The 15,659-nt window shown below is 33.8% G+C and overlaps 3 protein-coding genes across 3 annotated transcripts; 2 read left to right on the top strand and 1 right to left on the bottom strand.

Moving 5' to 3' along the window:
- On the top strand, nt 6,888-7,903 carry LOC104756264. Its single transcript, XM_010478824.2, has 2 exons — nt 6,888-7,179; nt 7,579-7,903. Exons 1-2 carry the CDS (start codon nt 6,986-6,988, stop codon nt 7,709-7,711), a joined length of 327 nt encoding a protein of 108 aa, XP_010477126.1. The 5' UTR covers nt 6,888-6,985; the 3' UTR covers nt 7,712-7,903.
- Nucleotides 8,451-9,253, top strand: LOC104759296 (the record flags this gene model as incomplete). The annotated part of the gene is made up of 2 exons (XM_010482241.2): nt 8,451-8,521; nt 8,921-9,253. Coding segments are annotated over 2 exons (204 nt in total), but the record flags the coding sequence as incomplete, so codon positions are not given.
- On the bottom strand, nt 9,386-14,659 carry LOC104756265 (respiratory burst oxidase homolog protein E). The gene is made up of 14 exons (XM_010478825.2): nt 13,681-14,659; nt 13,442-13,601; nt 12,491-12,539; nt 12,296-12,409; nt 11,776-12,201; nt 11,280-11,663; nt 11,089-11,184; nt 10,883-10,998; nt 10,641-10,814; nt 10,402-10,555; nt 10,132-10,323; nt 9,913-10,041; nt 9,753-9,831; nt 9,386-9,564 (listed from the first exon to the last, which is right to left on the bottom strand). Exons 1-14 carry the CDS (start codon nt 14,360-14,362, stop codon nt 9,455-9,457), a joined length of 2,865 nt encoding a protein of 954 aa, XP_010477127.1. The 5' UTR covers nt 14,363-14,659; the 3' UTR covers nt 9,386-9,454.

Raw genomic sequence — 15,659 nt, 5'->3', positions numbered from 1 at the left:
TCTTTACCACTCCCAAATGAGTTTCAAGGAAGCGGTAAGCTGTCTAATATTGTTCATTGTGATGGGTTATTGCTATGCATCTTTCGTCATCCCAAAAGACTCGCTGTTTGGAACCCTTGTTTTAACCGAGTTAGATGGGTCACCAAACCTAGGAAATCTTATGCATTTAATGATTATTACGGCATTGGATATGATGGTGAATCTCGTGATAACTATAAAATCTTGAGATTTTACAATAAAAATATTTTCGAAGACAACCGGTGCCCCACGGGTAAGTATGACCCACCGGTTGAGATCTACGACCTCAAGTCAAATTCTTGGAAAACTCTTGACATTCCTTTGGATTGGATTGTAACCTCACCGTGTGCTGGTGTGTCCTTAAAAGGAAATATGTATTGGATTGCTGGAGAATATCATGGCCCATCATTTATCCAAAGTTTTGATTTTTCCACGGAGAGATTCAAACATATGAGCCTAATTCCTTTCGTCGAAGGTACATATGATAATGTAGCTTTATCAGCTTTTAGAGGAGATAAGCTTTCTTTGCTTCGCCAACGCATATACGAAGAACATGATCAACTAGGGGAGATTGAGGTATGGGTCACAAACAATGTCAAAGATAGGGTTGTTTCTTGGACCAAACTTTTTGTTGTGTGGAGACCTGATCTGCCAGCATTTGATCTCGGGGAAGATCCTCCTCATTCGGTGTTTTTTATTGACCAAAATAATAGGATTAACGTTACATGTTCTGAAAGATTAGTAACTAGTGGAAGGAACTGCGTTTGCGTCAACTTATACATTATTGGAAAAGATGGATTCCAAAAACAAGAGATAGAAAGACACATGGTGGAAGAGGTATGGACATATTACTCTGGTTATATGTATCTTCCAAGTCTAGTTCCGGTCCCATAGTAAGGATTTCCCCCTTCATCCACCCCCTTATAAAATAAGCAAATAGAATCTGTATACATTATTATAAAATGAAAAATACTTAGATTCACCCCTAGGGTGAACCTTTGTATTCACCCCCTCTCTTCTCAACCAATCATAATATTCTATTTAATATTTATTTAAAAATAAATCAAAATTAATATTTAAAAGTAAAACAAATTAAAAAAACAATTTATGTATATTTTTATTTAAGGAAAATTAAATATTGATTTGGTTTAGATTTTACAATTAGAACAAAATTATATGTCGGTTTGGGTTTACAAATGAGATGATTAGGGTTTAGATTTTACAATTAGAACAGAATTATATGTCGGTTTGGGTTTACAAATTAGATGGTTAGGGTTTAGATTTTACAATTAGAACGAAATTATATGTCGGTTTGGGTTTACAAATGATATGGTTAGGGTTTAGATTTTACAATTAGAACTAAATTATATGTCGGTTTGAGTTTACAAATTAGATGGTTAGGGTTTAGATTTTACAATTAGAACGAAATTATATGTCGGTTTGGGTTTACAAATGAGATGGTTAGGATTTAGATTTTACAATTAGAACGAAATTATATGTCGGTTTGCATTTACAAATGAGATGGTTAGAGTTTAGATTTTATAATTAAAATGAAATTATATATGAGTTTAGGTTTATAAAAGAACGGTTTAAGTTTTTAATTTTATAATAATATACACAGATTTTATTTTTTCTTATATTATAAGGGGGTGAATGAAGAGGTTCACCCCTAGGGGTGAACCCAAGTATTGTCCTTATAAAATTAAAATTTTAAACTGCTATTTTATAAACCCAAACCGATATATAATTTATTATAATTGTAAAATCTAAATCCTAACTATCTCATTTGTAAACCCAAACCGACATATAATTTTATTCTAATTATAAAATATAAACCCTAACCATCTCATTTGTAAAGCCAAACCGACATTAATTTTGTTCTAATTATAAAATCTAAACCCTAACCATCTCATTTGTAAACCCAAACCGACATATAATTTCGTTCTAATTATAAAATCTAAACCCTAACCATCTCATTTGTAAATCCAAACCGACATATAATTTCGTTCTAATTGTAAAATCTAAACCCTAACTATCTCATTTATAAACCTAAACCGACATATAATTTCGTTTTAATCGTAAAATCTAAAACCTAACCATTTCATTTGTAAACTCAAATCGACATATAATTTCGTTTTAATTCTAAAATCTAAACTCTAATCATTTTACATTTGTAAATCCAAACCGACATATAATTTTGTTCTAATTTTAAAATCTAAACCAAATCAATATTTAACTTTCCTTAATTTAAAGTATAGAGAATTTGTTTCCTTAATTTGTTTTGCTTTTTAATTTAATTTTAGTTATTTTTTATATAATATATTAGATAGAATATTTTGATTGGTTGAGAGGAAAGGGGGTGAATGAAGAGTTTAAGTTTTTTTCTTCTCGAATCCTATATAGTTATACCATAAAAAGTGGAACAGTATTATATTGTAGCTAAAATATAGTTACCTTTTTAAATTAATACAACTAGAAATTGGAATCCTCTAAGTGGCATATTCTCCAAATATTCGAACATAAATTAATACCTAAACAAAATCATTTACAATCTTCTACAAATCAAATTTGTTATATCATGAGTTCCTAGTCTTCCCTTAAATATTGATTGAGCTAAAAAAATATTTTGAGTGAGCTAAAAATTTTTTTTCCCTTAATCGTATATATAACTTTTATTTACTTTCTAAGATATTATGAGATCACTTCAACAATAAATTCGTCGCCTACCTTCTTTATAAATACCAATCTTTACTCAACTTTGAGACTCATTAAGCAAATATATATTTTTACCTCATTATTTTTACCTCATTACAATCTTTATTCGACTCTACCAAAATGCTTCCTTTGTATTCCATAGTTATGTCAAACGGTACAACACATCATGACATAGTTTAAGTGAGGGTTCTTCAGTGAGAAAGGAAAAGCCGGTGGTCTCATGAAAATGGACACCGGCCCTGTTCGTTTCCCACGACGCTGCGACTCCACCGGCGACCCAAATTTACTCTGATTTATTAGTTTGGTGTCGCTGAAAATTGAAAACGAGCGACTCCGATCACTTTTAAAAAGAGGGACAGGTGTCGCTAGAATAAACAGCGACGGTTTTAATGGCTTTAAAAAGAGTAGCGACAGTTCCGGCGACACTTAAATAGTAAATACGGTAAAGGAATTACTCTCCACTGTTTGTATTTTTCTGGTCGCTAACTTCGGTCGCAGCGTCGTATAAACGAACAGGGCCACCATCGAAAGATTCGGCTTCACTTATGCAAGTGGTCTATTCTAGCCAACCAATTTCAGTTTATTTTTCTAATGACATGAACGACTGTATGTGGCCTTTTTTTGTATATTTGGTCATCTTGTCTCTTTATGTACCTCTAATTTAGAAATTTAGAACTAATAGCACAATGAGTTTTGGAAAGAATAATGGAGAAGTGGTCATATATTGTTATTCTTATTTTTTTTTTTTTCTAGCTCTAGCTTCTCTGTTAGACCATCTCCAATGGTTTTTTCTATTTTTACCTCTAAAATAGAGAAACTCTATAATAGAGGTGACTTTTGCTCCAATGTATACCTCTATTTTTTCCTCTAAAAAAGAATATTCCGTAGAGATTCTTTTTTTATTTTACTATTAATATCTTTTACTTATAAAAGTTACAAACTAACCCATTTATTTTAGTATTTGTGAAACTTTCATAAAATTATGATATTATTTAAATTTTTAACATTCATAAATATTATTTAAATATCACATTTATTAAAAGAAATACATTGTATCATATAAAATAATAAAACATAGTAGATTTTTTTAATTAATCATCGACATTAGTGTATTTTTCCCACAAAAAAACTGCGTGCATGCATAAGACAATGTGAAAATAGACATCAAAGTGGTGCTTCAAATGATGATATAGTAAGTATTTATTTGTTTGAATTTTTTACTATAAATGTTTTCATTATTTTTGGTTTTGGAGTTTTGTTGTTTTTTTTTGGCTATCTTATATATTTTACAAAAGAGAAAATAACTCTTGTTTAAAATATACGAAATTAATATTATGGTGTGAATAAAAACTAAAATATTTAAGTTATTTATATTTAATAAATATATTTTGATCATAAATATAAAAGTGTTAAAAGTACAAAAACTATTTTATAAATTAAAAAGTTCAACTCTATTATAGAGGAAAAAATAGAGCTCCTCTATATATAGAGGAAAAAATAGAGATCTCTATTATAGAGGTAGAAATAGAGATGGGTTGGAGTAGATTTTACTCTAAAATAGAGTTAAAAAGCAAATATAGAGGTGGGTTGGAGATGCCCTTATATCAGTTTTTTTTATTATTTTGTACATAACATTGATAATTAGACATGTCAAACAAAGGCAAATGAAAAAAACGATTAGTATAAGATACATGAAATCCTGTCATCTACATTGTTTAACAATATTTGAGAGTACATGCTTAAAATTCTTACGTAACCCTCAATTGCAAAGTACATGTATAATCTTGGAATTCTGACCTTTGAATCATTAATGGAGTCTTATTACCATACTAAAGAGATAACTATATATACTAGCTCACTCATTTTAAACTCCTCTTTCTACAACTAAACAAGTCTTTAGGAATAACTATGCGATTCAAATTCAATTGCAAAGAATTGCGGGTGGGTGGTTATATTACTTATTTCCCCATTTTTGTTCAATAACATTCTAAATTATTATCCATCTTGAAGCCTCTCAATATATATAACCAAAATTTGCGGGTGGGTGGATTTGAGTGCTAAAATATTTCATTCCGAAAAAAATTATTTAGCAAGGTAGAGTTTTATAAAGGGTAAGTTTGAATAAATTTTTAGTATACTAGAATTTTTTAATATAATAGAATTTTAATGTCTATTTGTGTGTTATATTTAGGTAAGTAGTATTTGGATTGTTCATTATTAGTATAAATAATAAAATACATAATAAGTAATTTATAAGATATTATCTGATTAAGAAATAATTTTGCTAATAATTTAATTGTTTTACAGAATTTAGTTAAATTACCTTGATTTGATATGTCTAATATTCTAATATTTCTAGTGTTAACCAAATAATTAACTGAGAATTTAACCTGTATTTTAACATCGAATTAACCTTTATTTAACTCGATTCAAGATATCAATTTAGGAATATGATGTTAAATGTAAAGATTGTATAAGCATAAACAAAAATTGATTTAGGAAAATAGAAATTAATTTTGAAGAGATATTTTAGGAATCAAATTGGTGTAACGATTTTATAGACATATTAATTGAGTACTTGATTTTAAATTTCCATATTTTAGTTATTATTTTGTGTAATTTTGTAGGGATTAACTTTGTAAATAAATATAACTTAAAGGGTAGAACACAAAATGTACTTCAAAAATGTTAATATAGATTTTACGGACTTACGGATTTTTTGTGTACTTTGAAGAAATATATATATATATATATAATAAAATTTAATAATAAAAGCTTATAGTGCAAAATTTTCAATATAAGAAACAAATATGAAAACTAAAACAAAATCACTAATGTGGAGTAATAAAAATTACTACAAACAAAAAAAAACTACCAATTCACTTTGTTATTAAATAATAAAAATTTAAATTTAATAACGGTAAATATGATAACAAGTCAAATAAAAACAATACTATAACGCCTTGACTAACACTTAAAACATTTCAAATAATACAAAAATAAAATATATTCAAAATATAATAAAACAAAAATATCTTGCGGTGTACCCCATGTTCAAACTTAAAAACAAAGAAACTAATCTAATGTAGGTGAACCATATACAAAATAATAAGAATAAAGAAATCAATTAATTTTGTAATATTTTTATTATATCATATGATATATAAATATACTATGAAATATATATATGTTTATTCCATACGGGAGTTCGAGAATATATGTTTTCGTCCCGTCCCGTCCTGTCCCGTTTTCAATCGGAAATACATATTTGTCCCATATCTAGAATGTCCCATATTAGTAATAAATTCTCTTATGCAATAGGAATTTTAAGAACGGTGTAGGTCATAATGGAACATGACAAAACGGAAAGGGAATTACGTCCACCCCTAAATATTTGTATTTGTCTCAAAGGGGTTTCCATCGTTATTAGCGGTTATATATCCAGCTTGATAGTTCACAAATTAAATGAAATTTAACGTGACCAATCATTTATTTGATTTAGTTTGTTGCCAGTCCAACCGTTATGTTGTTCAAATTTTAAAATACTGATGAAACCATTATTATTTCAAATTTTCAAACATTAATAAACCAAACCAAAAATCAAACTAAAATCTTAATTAGTATAAGTTTGACTATATATATAAAAATAAATTTGTTTATAAACATAACCCGCACGTACGTGCGTGTCCGAACCTAGTGTTTTTAAAAATATAATAGATATTTGACCTTGGTTAAAAAGATTGAGTTTTTAAAAATTTCTTATGCATTTTTTTACTCTTTCTGTATTACTAAGAAGTCATTTTTGCTAAAATAAAATACTATTTAGCCAATGAAAAAAAAAACTGCAAAATACAAATAATTAACTAATTAAAAATGTAAAAATATCACTAAAAATAACACAATGTTATGGGGTAAAACATGACATATTATCATCATTTAGACACTTACTATGATAATAAATTATAAACTTCAGAAAATTATTTAGTACTTAATCACACTATGATGTATTTATAATAATTATTACACTATGAACATAGGGTGAATTGTTTTTGTTTTTGTTTTTTTTTTTGGCAAATTTTTTCTCTTTTTTTTTTTTTGTTTTTTTTGCACTCTGACGGTAAAATGCCAATTTTGACCTTTTGGTTTCTCGACAAGTCAATTTAGCAATCAGCTTCGTCACTGGAATCAGCTGAGGATTTGATTGAACCCTAAAAACCCTAATTGATCGGTTTTTTCCGATAATCGGACAGCGATGGAGGGTTTAGAGAAGTTTTACAACAAGATGGTGAAAGATGCGAAATCGGCAGCTTCTTCTTCTACCTCTTCTCTTTCCGATTTTGCGGAAACTCTGATGCAGGACAAACGAGGCTCCGGCTCCGGCTCCGGCAGCAACTTGACTACTACATACGACTCAGGATCCGGCACCTTGGTCACCAGACCTCCGAGGTACGCTTCTTCCCGTTCCTAGTTTTGAATATCTCGATTCAAGATCGTCTGAACTTTATTGGAATTGTGTGATCAATCACTAAGAAAACGAAAAAGTTTTAGAATTTTGGGTCCTTAGAAAAGTGGGCATGTCTCGAATTATAAAACCTAGAGAGACTATGATATTTCCCCAATTCCACATGAGAGAAAGCTTGTAAATTTGTAATAGCTTGTTAAATTGATCTAATATCTTAGTTACTTGAGGAACAGAACTGTTGTGGAGGTCGATTATAAACGATCAAGTAGGAGACTAGGGTTGTTTTCGATTGATTTGACTAATATGTAATGAGTTTTACTTGTTTTGTGTACTGTATAATTCTATTCATCTGATTGTATCTTGGGACTATGTTTTGGTGGCAGTGGAGTTTCAGTCTGGACGTGTTCAAAGCTGTGCGCTGTGTTCTTTGTCGCTGGGGTGTTTGTTGGTTATACGCTTAAGAGAAGGGTTCGAAAGTGGGCTTCCAAATTGCTCAGGAAAATAAAGGATGATTAAGCTCAAACCTCTGTTTTGCCTTCTACTGCAACATTGGTACAGTTAACACAAAAGGCATTGTTACTTATTCTCCTTCTTGATTGTAGTTTCAGTTCCAGTTTACTGTGCTAAAGTCGAGGCACCTTTTTAATGAAACTTTGTGACTATATTAGCTTTGTGCCTTGTGGTTATGGAAATAGAGATTGGTTCATCTTTGAAAAGACGCGTATGTTATTTTCTATAGTAAATCATATTTGTTATTTTCATGCCATTAGGCGGGTCTATACAAACAGGCAGGACAATGTTTCAATTGGGACATAGTGTATATAATCTATTTTGCTAAGTGAATGTGAAGTTAGTATGAGAAAAATAATGGCTGGCGGGATTTCAGTCTCACTTTAGGGAAAGTGATAGGGGATGACTTAGAAATGCTCCTTGTGAAATTCGAACCGTGTGGTTGTTTTCTCACTCATGTCTTGTGCTTGCTTCTTCAACTCCTTTGCCACGGTTGGTATGCCGCAGTAAAACACTCCTGCACCATTCGATAAATTGTTTTCACACATGCTTTGTAATACCTTGCCTAATTATTAGCAAACAGGTTCACTTGTTTGCCTGTGTCACTTATTTCTATTGAAATTTATTCTTTCTTTTTCATTGGTCCTAAAATTGAGGTTTATCAGATGTCTTGTTAGTAAGCAGCTGATTGAATAAAATATTTACCGACTGTCGAATTTGGATGCTTTCTTGCTATGCTACTAANTCCGGCTCCGGCAGCAACTTGACTACTACATACGACTCAGGATCCGGCACCTTGGTCACCAGACCTCCGAGGTACGCTTCTTCCCGTTCCTAGTTTTGAATATCTCGATTCAAGATCGTCTGAACTTTATTGGAATTGTGTGATCAATCACTAAGAAAACGAAAAAGTTTTAGAATTTTGGGTCCTTAGAAAAGTGGGCATGTCTCGAATTATAAAACCTAGAGAGACTATGATATTTCCCCAATTCCACATGAGAGAAAGCTTGTAAATTTGTAATAGCTTGTTAAATTGATCTAATATCTTAGTTACTTGAGGAACAGAACTGTTGTGGAGGTCGATTATAAACGATCAAGTAGGAGACTAGGGTTGTTTTCGATTGATTTGACTAATATGTAATGAGTTTTACTTGTTTTGTGTACTGTATAATTCTATTCATCTGATTGTATCTTGGGACTATGTTTTGGTGGCAGTGGAGTTTCAGTCTGGACGTGTTCAAAGCTGTGCGCTGTGTTCTTTGTCGCTGGGGTGTTTGTTGGTTATACGCTTAAGAGAAGGGTTCGAAAGTGGGCTTCCAAATTGCTCAGGAAAATAAAGGATGATTAAGCTCAAACCTCTGTTTTGCCTTCTACTGCAACATTGGTACAGTTAACACAAAAGGCATTGTTACTTATTCTCCTTCTTGATTGTAGTTTCAGTTCCAGTTTACTGTGCTAAAGTCGAGGCACCTTTTTAATGAAACTTTGTGACTATATTAGCTTTGTGCCTTGTGGTTATGGAAATAGAGATTGGTTCATCTTTGAAAAGACGCGTATGTTATTTTCTATAGTAAATCATATTTGTTATTTTCATGCCATTAGGCGGGTCTATACAAACAGGCAGGACAATGTTTCAATTGGGACATAGTGTATATAATCTATTTTGCTAAGTGAATGTGAAGTTAGTATGAGAAAAATAATGGCTGGCGGGATTTCAGTCTCACTTTAGGGAAAGTGATAGGGGATGACTTAGAAATGCTCCTTGTGAAATTCGAACCGTGTGGTTGTTTTCTCACTCATGTCTTGTGCTTGCTTCTTCAACTCCTTTGCCACGGTTGGTATGCCGCAGTAAAACACTCCTGCACCATTCGATAAATTGTTTTCACACATGCTTTGTAATACCTTGCCTAATTATTAGCAAACAGGTTCACTTGTTTGCCTGTGTCACTTATTTCTATTGAAATTTATTCTTTCTTTTTCATTGGTCCTAAAATTGAGGTTTATCAGATGTCTTGTTAGTAAGCAGCTGATTGAATAAAATATTTACCGACTGTCGAATTTGGATGCTTTCTTGCTATGCTACTAAAGACTTCCTTCCAGTTAGGCCTTGCAAAATGTGTTCTCACCTGTTTGAATGATGTTATCTTGTTAGTTATTGGTAGTATTGGGAAATAGTTTATGGTTATATGCCCTGCAACAAATCTTACCCGTGTTCCCGATAGAATATCAACTCCATGTTTGGCATGGTTCAAAGCCTGGACCATTTTTATCAGGGTTGATCTTGCATCGCCTTCATCATATACACTTGTAAGGTAGTTGTGCAACTCAATCTGGCCCTGTCTTACGAGAAAATTAAGGAATATGTTAGTATATCGATAAACGTATAAAGTGTTGATGAAAATAGATGATATGCTTGTGTTTATTACTCTGCAGTCCATGTCTGATATTTCCTCCATTACTCCCCTAAACCATTCAACGGATCCTGGCTCCCTTGTGACCCAGTAGAAGTGAGCCTTCACTGCTTTCTTTTTCCCTCCATGTGTTGAAGTTGGGGTTATTGTGGTATATGAAGATGTATAGCTATTCCAGCTGAAATCTGATCTGCTGAACTCGTTGTCCTGTGCCATTGAAAGTTTAGAGATACATATTTGATACTAGGTTCTTGGAAAGGCTAGCTTTTCTGGTGCTGGGCTTACTGTTTGTTCGTCTCTTGAATCGTTCAGGAGATCCTTCAGGATGCTTATGAAAGGAGTAGCTCCTATTCCCAATCCAACGAGGAGCAAGACATCATAGCTTCTGTAGTCCTGTGCTGGAGCTCCATATGGACCGTCTACTAGTAATTTCGGTCGGCTGCCAAATACAGTATCAACAAGGCATGTTAATACTAGGTTGCTAAGTGTGAAAGGAGAAAGCTAAGAAGGGTCTTGAAATATACTTTGAGATATCAATATTGCAATGGGCAGAGAATTTTGAACGCCCAATCACGCATGTTGAAAGATCTTTGCCCACGGTTAGAACTCGTCGTAGCTCCTCTGTCCAGTCTCCAAGTGTTCGGATGTGAACACTGAGTTGGTCATCTCCTGGTGCTGAGGTAATTGAAAATGGGTGCCTGGAAAAGTTTAGGGTTGAGTGAAACCTGAGATGTTTGCTAACACTAAGGGAATCATCAGTACTCACCATTCAAATCGAGAGATGGTTGGACACTGCAAGAAAATGTATTGGCCGCTCTTGTACTTGAATCCAGGAGGCTTTGACATGATTAAGCTGAGTACTTCTCCAGGCAGCATAGAAACCTGCAGAGATCAGATTGAAAGGTCATGGGTTTATTTTGTTATGAAAACACTTTTTAACAGGAATGAATTTGATCGGTTTATGGTGGTTGCCTTGAGGATTTTGACAGAGTAATGCTTTGACCTACAAGCTCGCAGACTTCGTTCTGCCACATAGAGCACCATAGGAACCGAGATGTACATCCAAGTCTGAGATGAGTGGCAATCAAAAATAATTTAGGTTTCAAGATATTTCGGCATTTCGGTTTTAAGAGCAAAGAGAGATTATGTTTGCTGCTACTTACAGTTTTCTGATACCACTTATCGGCGAAGAACAGGAAGGTCCCGTGGACAATGAGCATGATGTAGACAACCACTAGAAGGTGATGAGTGTACCAGAATGCGTTAAAGCCAGTCAAGCGATCAAGTGGTGCCGGAAGCCTCACACGGTTTCTCCTGAAATGAGTTGATGCTAATGTGAAGGCAATGGTTGTCAAGATCACCATTGAGATCCCGGTGATTCCTTCTGCACCTGTCATCAGGTCTTTGAATGTGGGCTTAGTACCATTGAAGGCAGAAGCGATCAAGGCAAAATCTTCTGGACTTGAGTTTATAATCCGGGGAAAATCACACGCCAAATGGGTACCAGCATGAACAAGTATCCCAATCGCAATGGCACAAGCAATAATCTGGAACACAAATGGGACAACAGAGAGACAAAAGAGTCTTGATCTCAAGTTTGTATCGACAAAGACTGAAAAATAGAAAGAGATATGGAAGGTTGTATAGTAGTATTTTTACCTTATGGAAATTGATGTTATCATCAAAAGGAACACAAGTTCGAGCCCGTGTAGATCTTAGCCAAGTCAATGTGTTTCTACACACAGGTAAGAGAACCAAAGCCATATTGAGCTTGAGAGTCTCTGCAGCTCCTTTAGCAGTGGTTAAGCAATAACCCATTACCTTAAAAGCAGCTTTCTCTCTGTACTCTAGAAACTTCCAAACAAAGAGAATGGCCATAAGCATGATCCATAATAAAAGAACCCAACTTCGTTGCCAGTTATCTAGAATCAGACATTGAAGTTTTTTTCTACATTTTCGAACCACATGACGAGGTCTAATAAGATTCCGTCTTGGTGTACTCACTCCAGCGCTTGTTGTGCTAAGCGGTCTACTATAGTTCATGTACGTGTCTCTCTGAAGTAAGAGTGTCTCAAGTTGCCATAACTGAAACAACACAAAAAGGTTAAGAAACATAGAAGAATCGTGGATAGTGTCTTTGAAGGGGCCGAGTAAGGATATATAATGTTGTTTTTTGAACCTCAATGTATCCAAAATTCTCTGGATCAAGTTCTTCCATGATCAGAGATGCGTACTCTTCTGCTTGTTCCTTAAGTTTTGCTAACTTGTTTGCTGATGCGCTTAGCATTAAAAGCTGCGTTTCAAAAGTATTAACAATTGTTAAAGATATTGATTGTTTCATACGTAATTATTACTGTGTTGAAAAAGAAATTACTTCTTTAATTTCTTCTCTTGTAATCCTCCCATCTTCGTTGCTATCAGCCCTGTAACACAACCGGTACCATATTAAACACTGTTTTTGATTAGTAACACTGCAAATTAATAACAATTATAACAAAACTGTAGGATCACTAAACCAAAAAAAAAAAAAAACATATATGACTTTATAAAATGTTTGGCAAACAAAGTGTAGATTTGCAAAATCATTTTGGCATTACGAGTCATTCATTTATCATACTTGCAAGTAAACTTATTGCGGGAAAAAAAAAAACAAAACCCGAAAGAGGAAACATTTTTGAAAATTTGGTGAAAGGTTATTTTTACTGGGCCAAGTAATCCATGGCCCATTACTTAGACATAAGACCTTTTTGCACCGTTGATAGCGTGAACTACCAGATCCAACGGCTAAGAACACCACGTGATTTAAATGATATGAGTGAAACATTGCGGATCAAAATTTTAGCTTAGCTAACACATAAATTTTATTCATGCCTAATAATTTCCAAAACTATAGAAAATTACAGTGACATTGCGGCAGTCCTACAAAAGAGATAACAATTTGCAATCAAAGAGTGATTGGTGAGCTAATATTATCTTAATCAACAACATTTTTACTCCATATGTGATTAGGTTTGATCAGCTAATCTTCACAAAGAAACAAAAATAAAAACCCTACTTTTACAAAAAAAATATATATATATACTTATGCAAGTTGATCAAAAACTTCATTAATGATCGCTAAAATACCCAATTATACAGATAAAATAAAACTAACGTCAATGATTAACGCCAACTAACTAATATTCGTAGCACTTGGCTCAATACATTTGTTTTCTAATGACTTTTTTTGCATATAGCAATGCGTTATTCCCGTAACAGTTATAAACGCAAAGACAAACCCCAAAACAAAAACAAAAAAAAAGACTTAAAAAAGAGACACACGTACATGTCGAAGAAGATTTGAAGACGCGCGTCGAAGCTTTGATCAGAAATCTGTAACCAGAAATCGTGAAGTTCATCTTTCGTTATCTTCTCCAGTTTCTGTCTCCTTCTTCGAGCCAAAGCGTCAAATACACTCACCGCAAACTCCTTCGAATCCACCATCCCTTTTTACAAAATTTTGTAACATTTTAAAACAGAGTTTTGTGATATGTTTAGATTAATATATACATGACACAGACTTACCAACGCACTCGCCAAAATCATCTCGCGCGAGTAAACCTTGTTTAGAAAGCGATTCGAAACGTTTCTCGACTTTTTTCCACATCTGATCGCAATCGCAATCCCAATCGCAATCGCAGTTGTTCCCTCTCGTGGTTTTGTTAATAAACTGTAATCCTTTCAACGCTCTCTGCGCACTCGACGTTGATCGCTGTAATTTAGCGTTTTCTCTCCGTTTGTCTCTCGCCGTCATAATCCCCTCCACCACCACCGAACGTTCGAGATCTCTGTCTCTCTCCCCGGCGGTAGAAGAAGTCGTCGTCTTCCAAGATTCCGACCTAAGTAGTTTCCCAAGTTTCTGCCTTATCCTCGAAGACGCCGTGGATAGGTTCCTAGACAATCTCGCGGTTACTAAATCCACCGATCTCGGCCGAGAATCCACAGACGCCGCTTCCGCCGCGGCCGCATCAGACAACCCGCAGACGACAATGGAGTCGTCTGCGACGTCGAGCTCTAACGTCACCTCGACGAGTTCTCTCTCCCAGCTACTCCCGCTTCCGGAGTCCCCATTGTTACGACTCAAATCGTTGAGAAAAACCGGCAGCATTGCGCCGCCGGTGAATGGAGAAGAACTAGACTCGATACCGTCGTCGTCGTGACTGAAACTCGAACACGTTGAGATACTCAGAGGAGATAACTTCATCATCAGTGAATAAAAAGATTAGTAATCAACCACCTATACTTACACCAAATAGACATATATTAAAAATCAAATTAAATGTAAAATTATATCTCTTTGGTTTTCACCGATCACCATGAAAACTTCACAAGAAAACAAACAAAGAAGAGAAAAGAAGGTGAGAATAAATTTTTTTGAAAGAAGAAAGAGAAAGAGAGAGGAAAAAAACAAGAGAGGCACTTCTCAACCGATCAATACAAAACACTAACACACACAATTTTCAACGCTTTAGTTTATTTTTTGTTTTGTTTTGTTTGTGAGGCCAAGTCGTGGTTTCACAGTTGTATGTCTTTCTTTCTGTGTACTGTATCTTTTTAATTTTTTTTTCCTATCTACTTAAACTAATCTCCTCTACTAATTGTCTATTATTGTGAAAAAAAAAAAGAAATATAAAGCTTGTTGTTGTTGATGTTGTTTACCATAAATATAATTATATTAACAATTGGGTTATGGTCTAACGTATGTGATTAATTCACAATATCTTAGTTCTTGAGTTTAGCCGCCAAAAGTTTATCAGTAATCAGAGAGTAATTATTAGCATTACATTTAGTACCAATTTTAAATAATCAATCGGGTTTAAAAGAGAGACAATTTGTGGGTGTGTGTACCTTAATGAATATGCAAAGGGGGGAAGAGAATTGTTGTCTGAGACGCTGGCAGAAACTCAGGAGAGTACGCCACGTGGAAGCTTAGATGACAAAATCGTATTATATGTACTTATTATATCGCCGTTACTTAAATTAATAATATGAAGAATTAAGGGAGGAGGGAGAGAGTGGGAGACAAGAACAAGAATACGTAATTGTTTTATATACGTTATATATAAAACTATATGAGCTGGCAAAGAAGGAGAAGAAGAAGAAGATGGAGGTCAAAGAATTTGTAATGTAAACGATAGGTGATCGAACCGAAGTGTATATATATATAAAGGGACTTGAAGGAACAGAAACTTTGGGTTTGTGTGTTTGTTTGTTTGAGAGGACACTATTAAATCTAATTTCTACGCTTTGTCGCAAAGCAGTACATTGCCGAATGTTGTACGTCCTAAGTTTTGAGTACCTCCTCTTCTAGAATATCTCTCTGGTTTGGTTTGGTTTTGCTTATTCTCAAGGTTGTCTTTGGTTTTGCTTATTCTCAAGGTTGTCTTATGGGCTTCATTGGCCCTTAATATATCCACCCTATCTGTTTCAACCATTGGTCATGTAGTTTCTACTTTCTATCATCCATTTAGCATTTTTTTTGTCGGTTTCAAAATTTCTTAGTA

Source organism: Camelina sativa, chromosome 17 (assembly GCF_000633955.1).
Source record: "Camelina sativa cultivar DH55 chromosome 17, Cs, whole genome shotgun sequence".
Classification (NCBI taxonomy): Eukaryota; Viridiplantae; Streptophyta; class Magnoliopsida; order Brassicales; family Brassicaceae; genus Camelina; species Camelina sativa.
This window is presented reverse-complemented; position numbering and strand designations above follow the sequence as displayed.

Coding starts and splice junctions, on each gene's coding strand:
- LOC104756264 (XM_010478824.2), top strand. CDS start 6,986: ATGGAGGGTTTAGAGAAGTTTTACAACAAGATGGTGAAAGATGCGAAA. Junction 7,180..7,578: donor TTGGTCACCAGACCTCCGAG/GTACGCTTCTTC, acceptor TTTTGGTGGCAG/TGGAGTTTCAGTCTGGACGT.
- LOC104756265 (XM_010478825.2), bottom strand. CDS start 14,362: ATGATGAAGTTATCTCCTCTGAGTATCTCAACGTGTTCGAGTTTCAGT. Junction 10,999..11,088: donor ACTCTGTCAAAATCCTCAAG/GCAACCACCATA, acceptor TGATCTCTGCAG/GTTTCTATGCTGCCTGGAGA. Junction 10,556..10,640: donor TGCAATATTGATATCTCAAA/GTATATTTCAAG, acceptor TGTATTTGGCAG/CCGACCGAAATTACTAGTAG.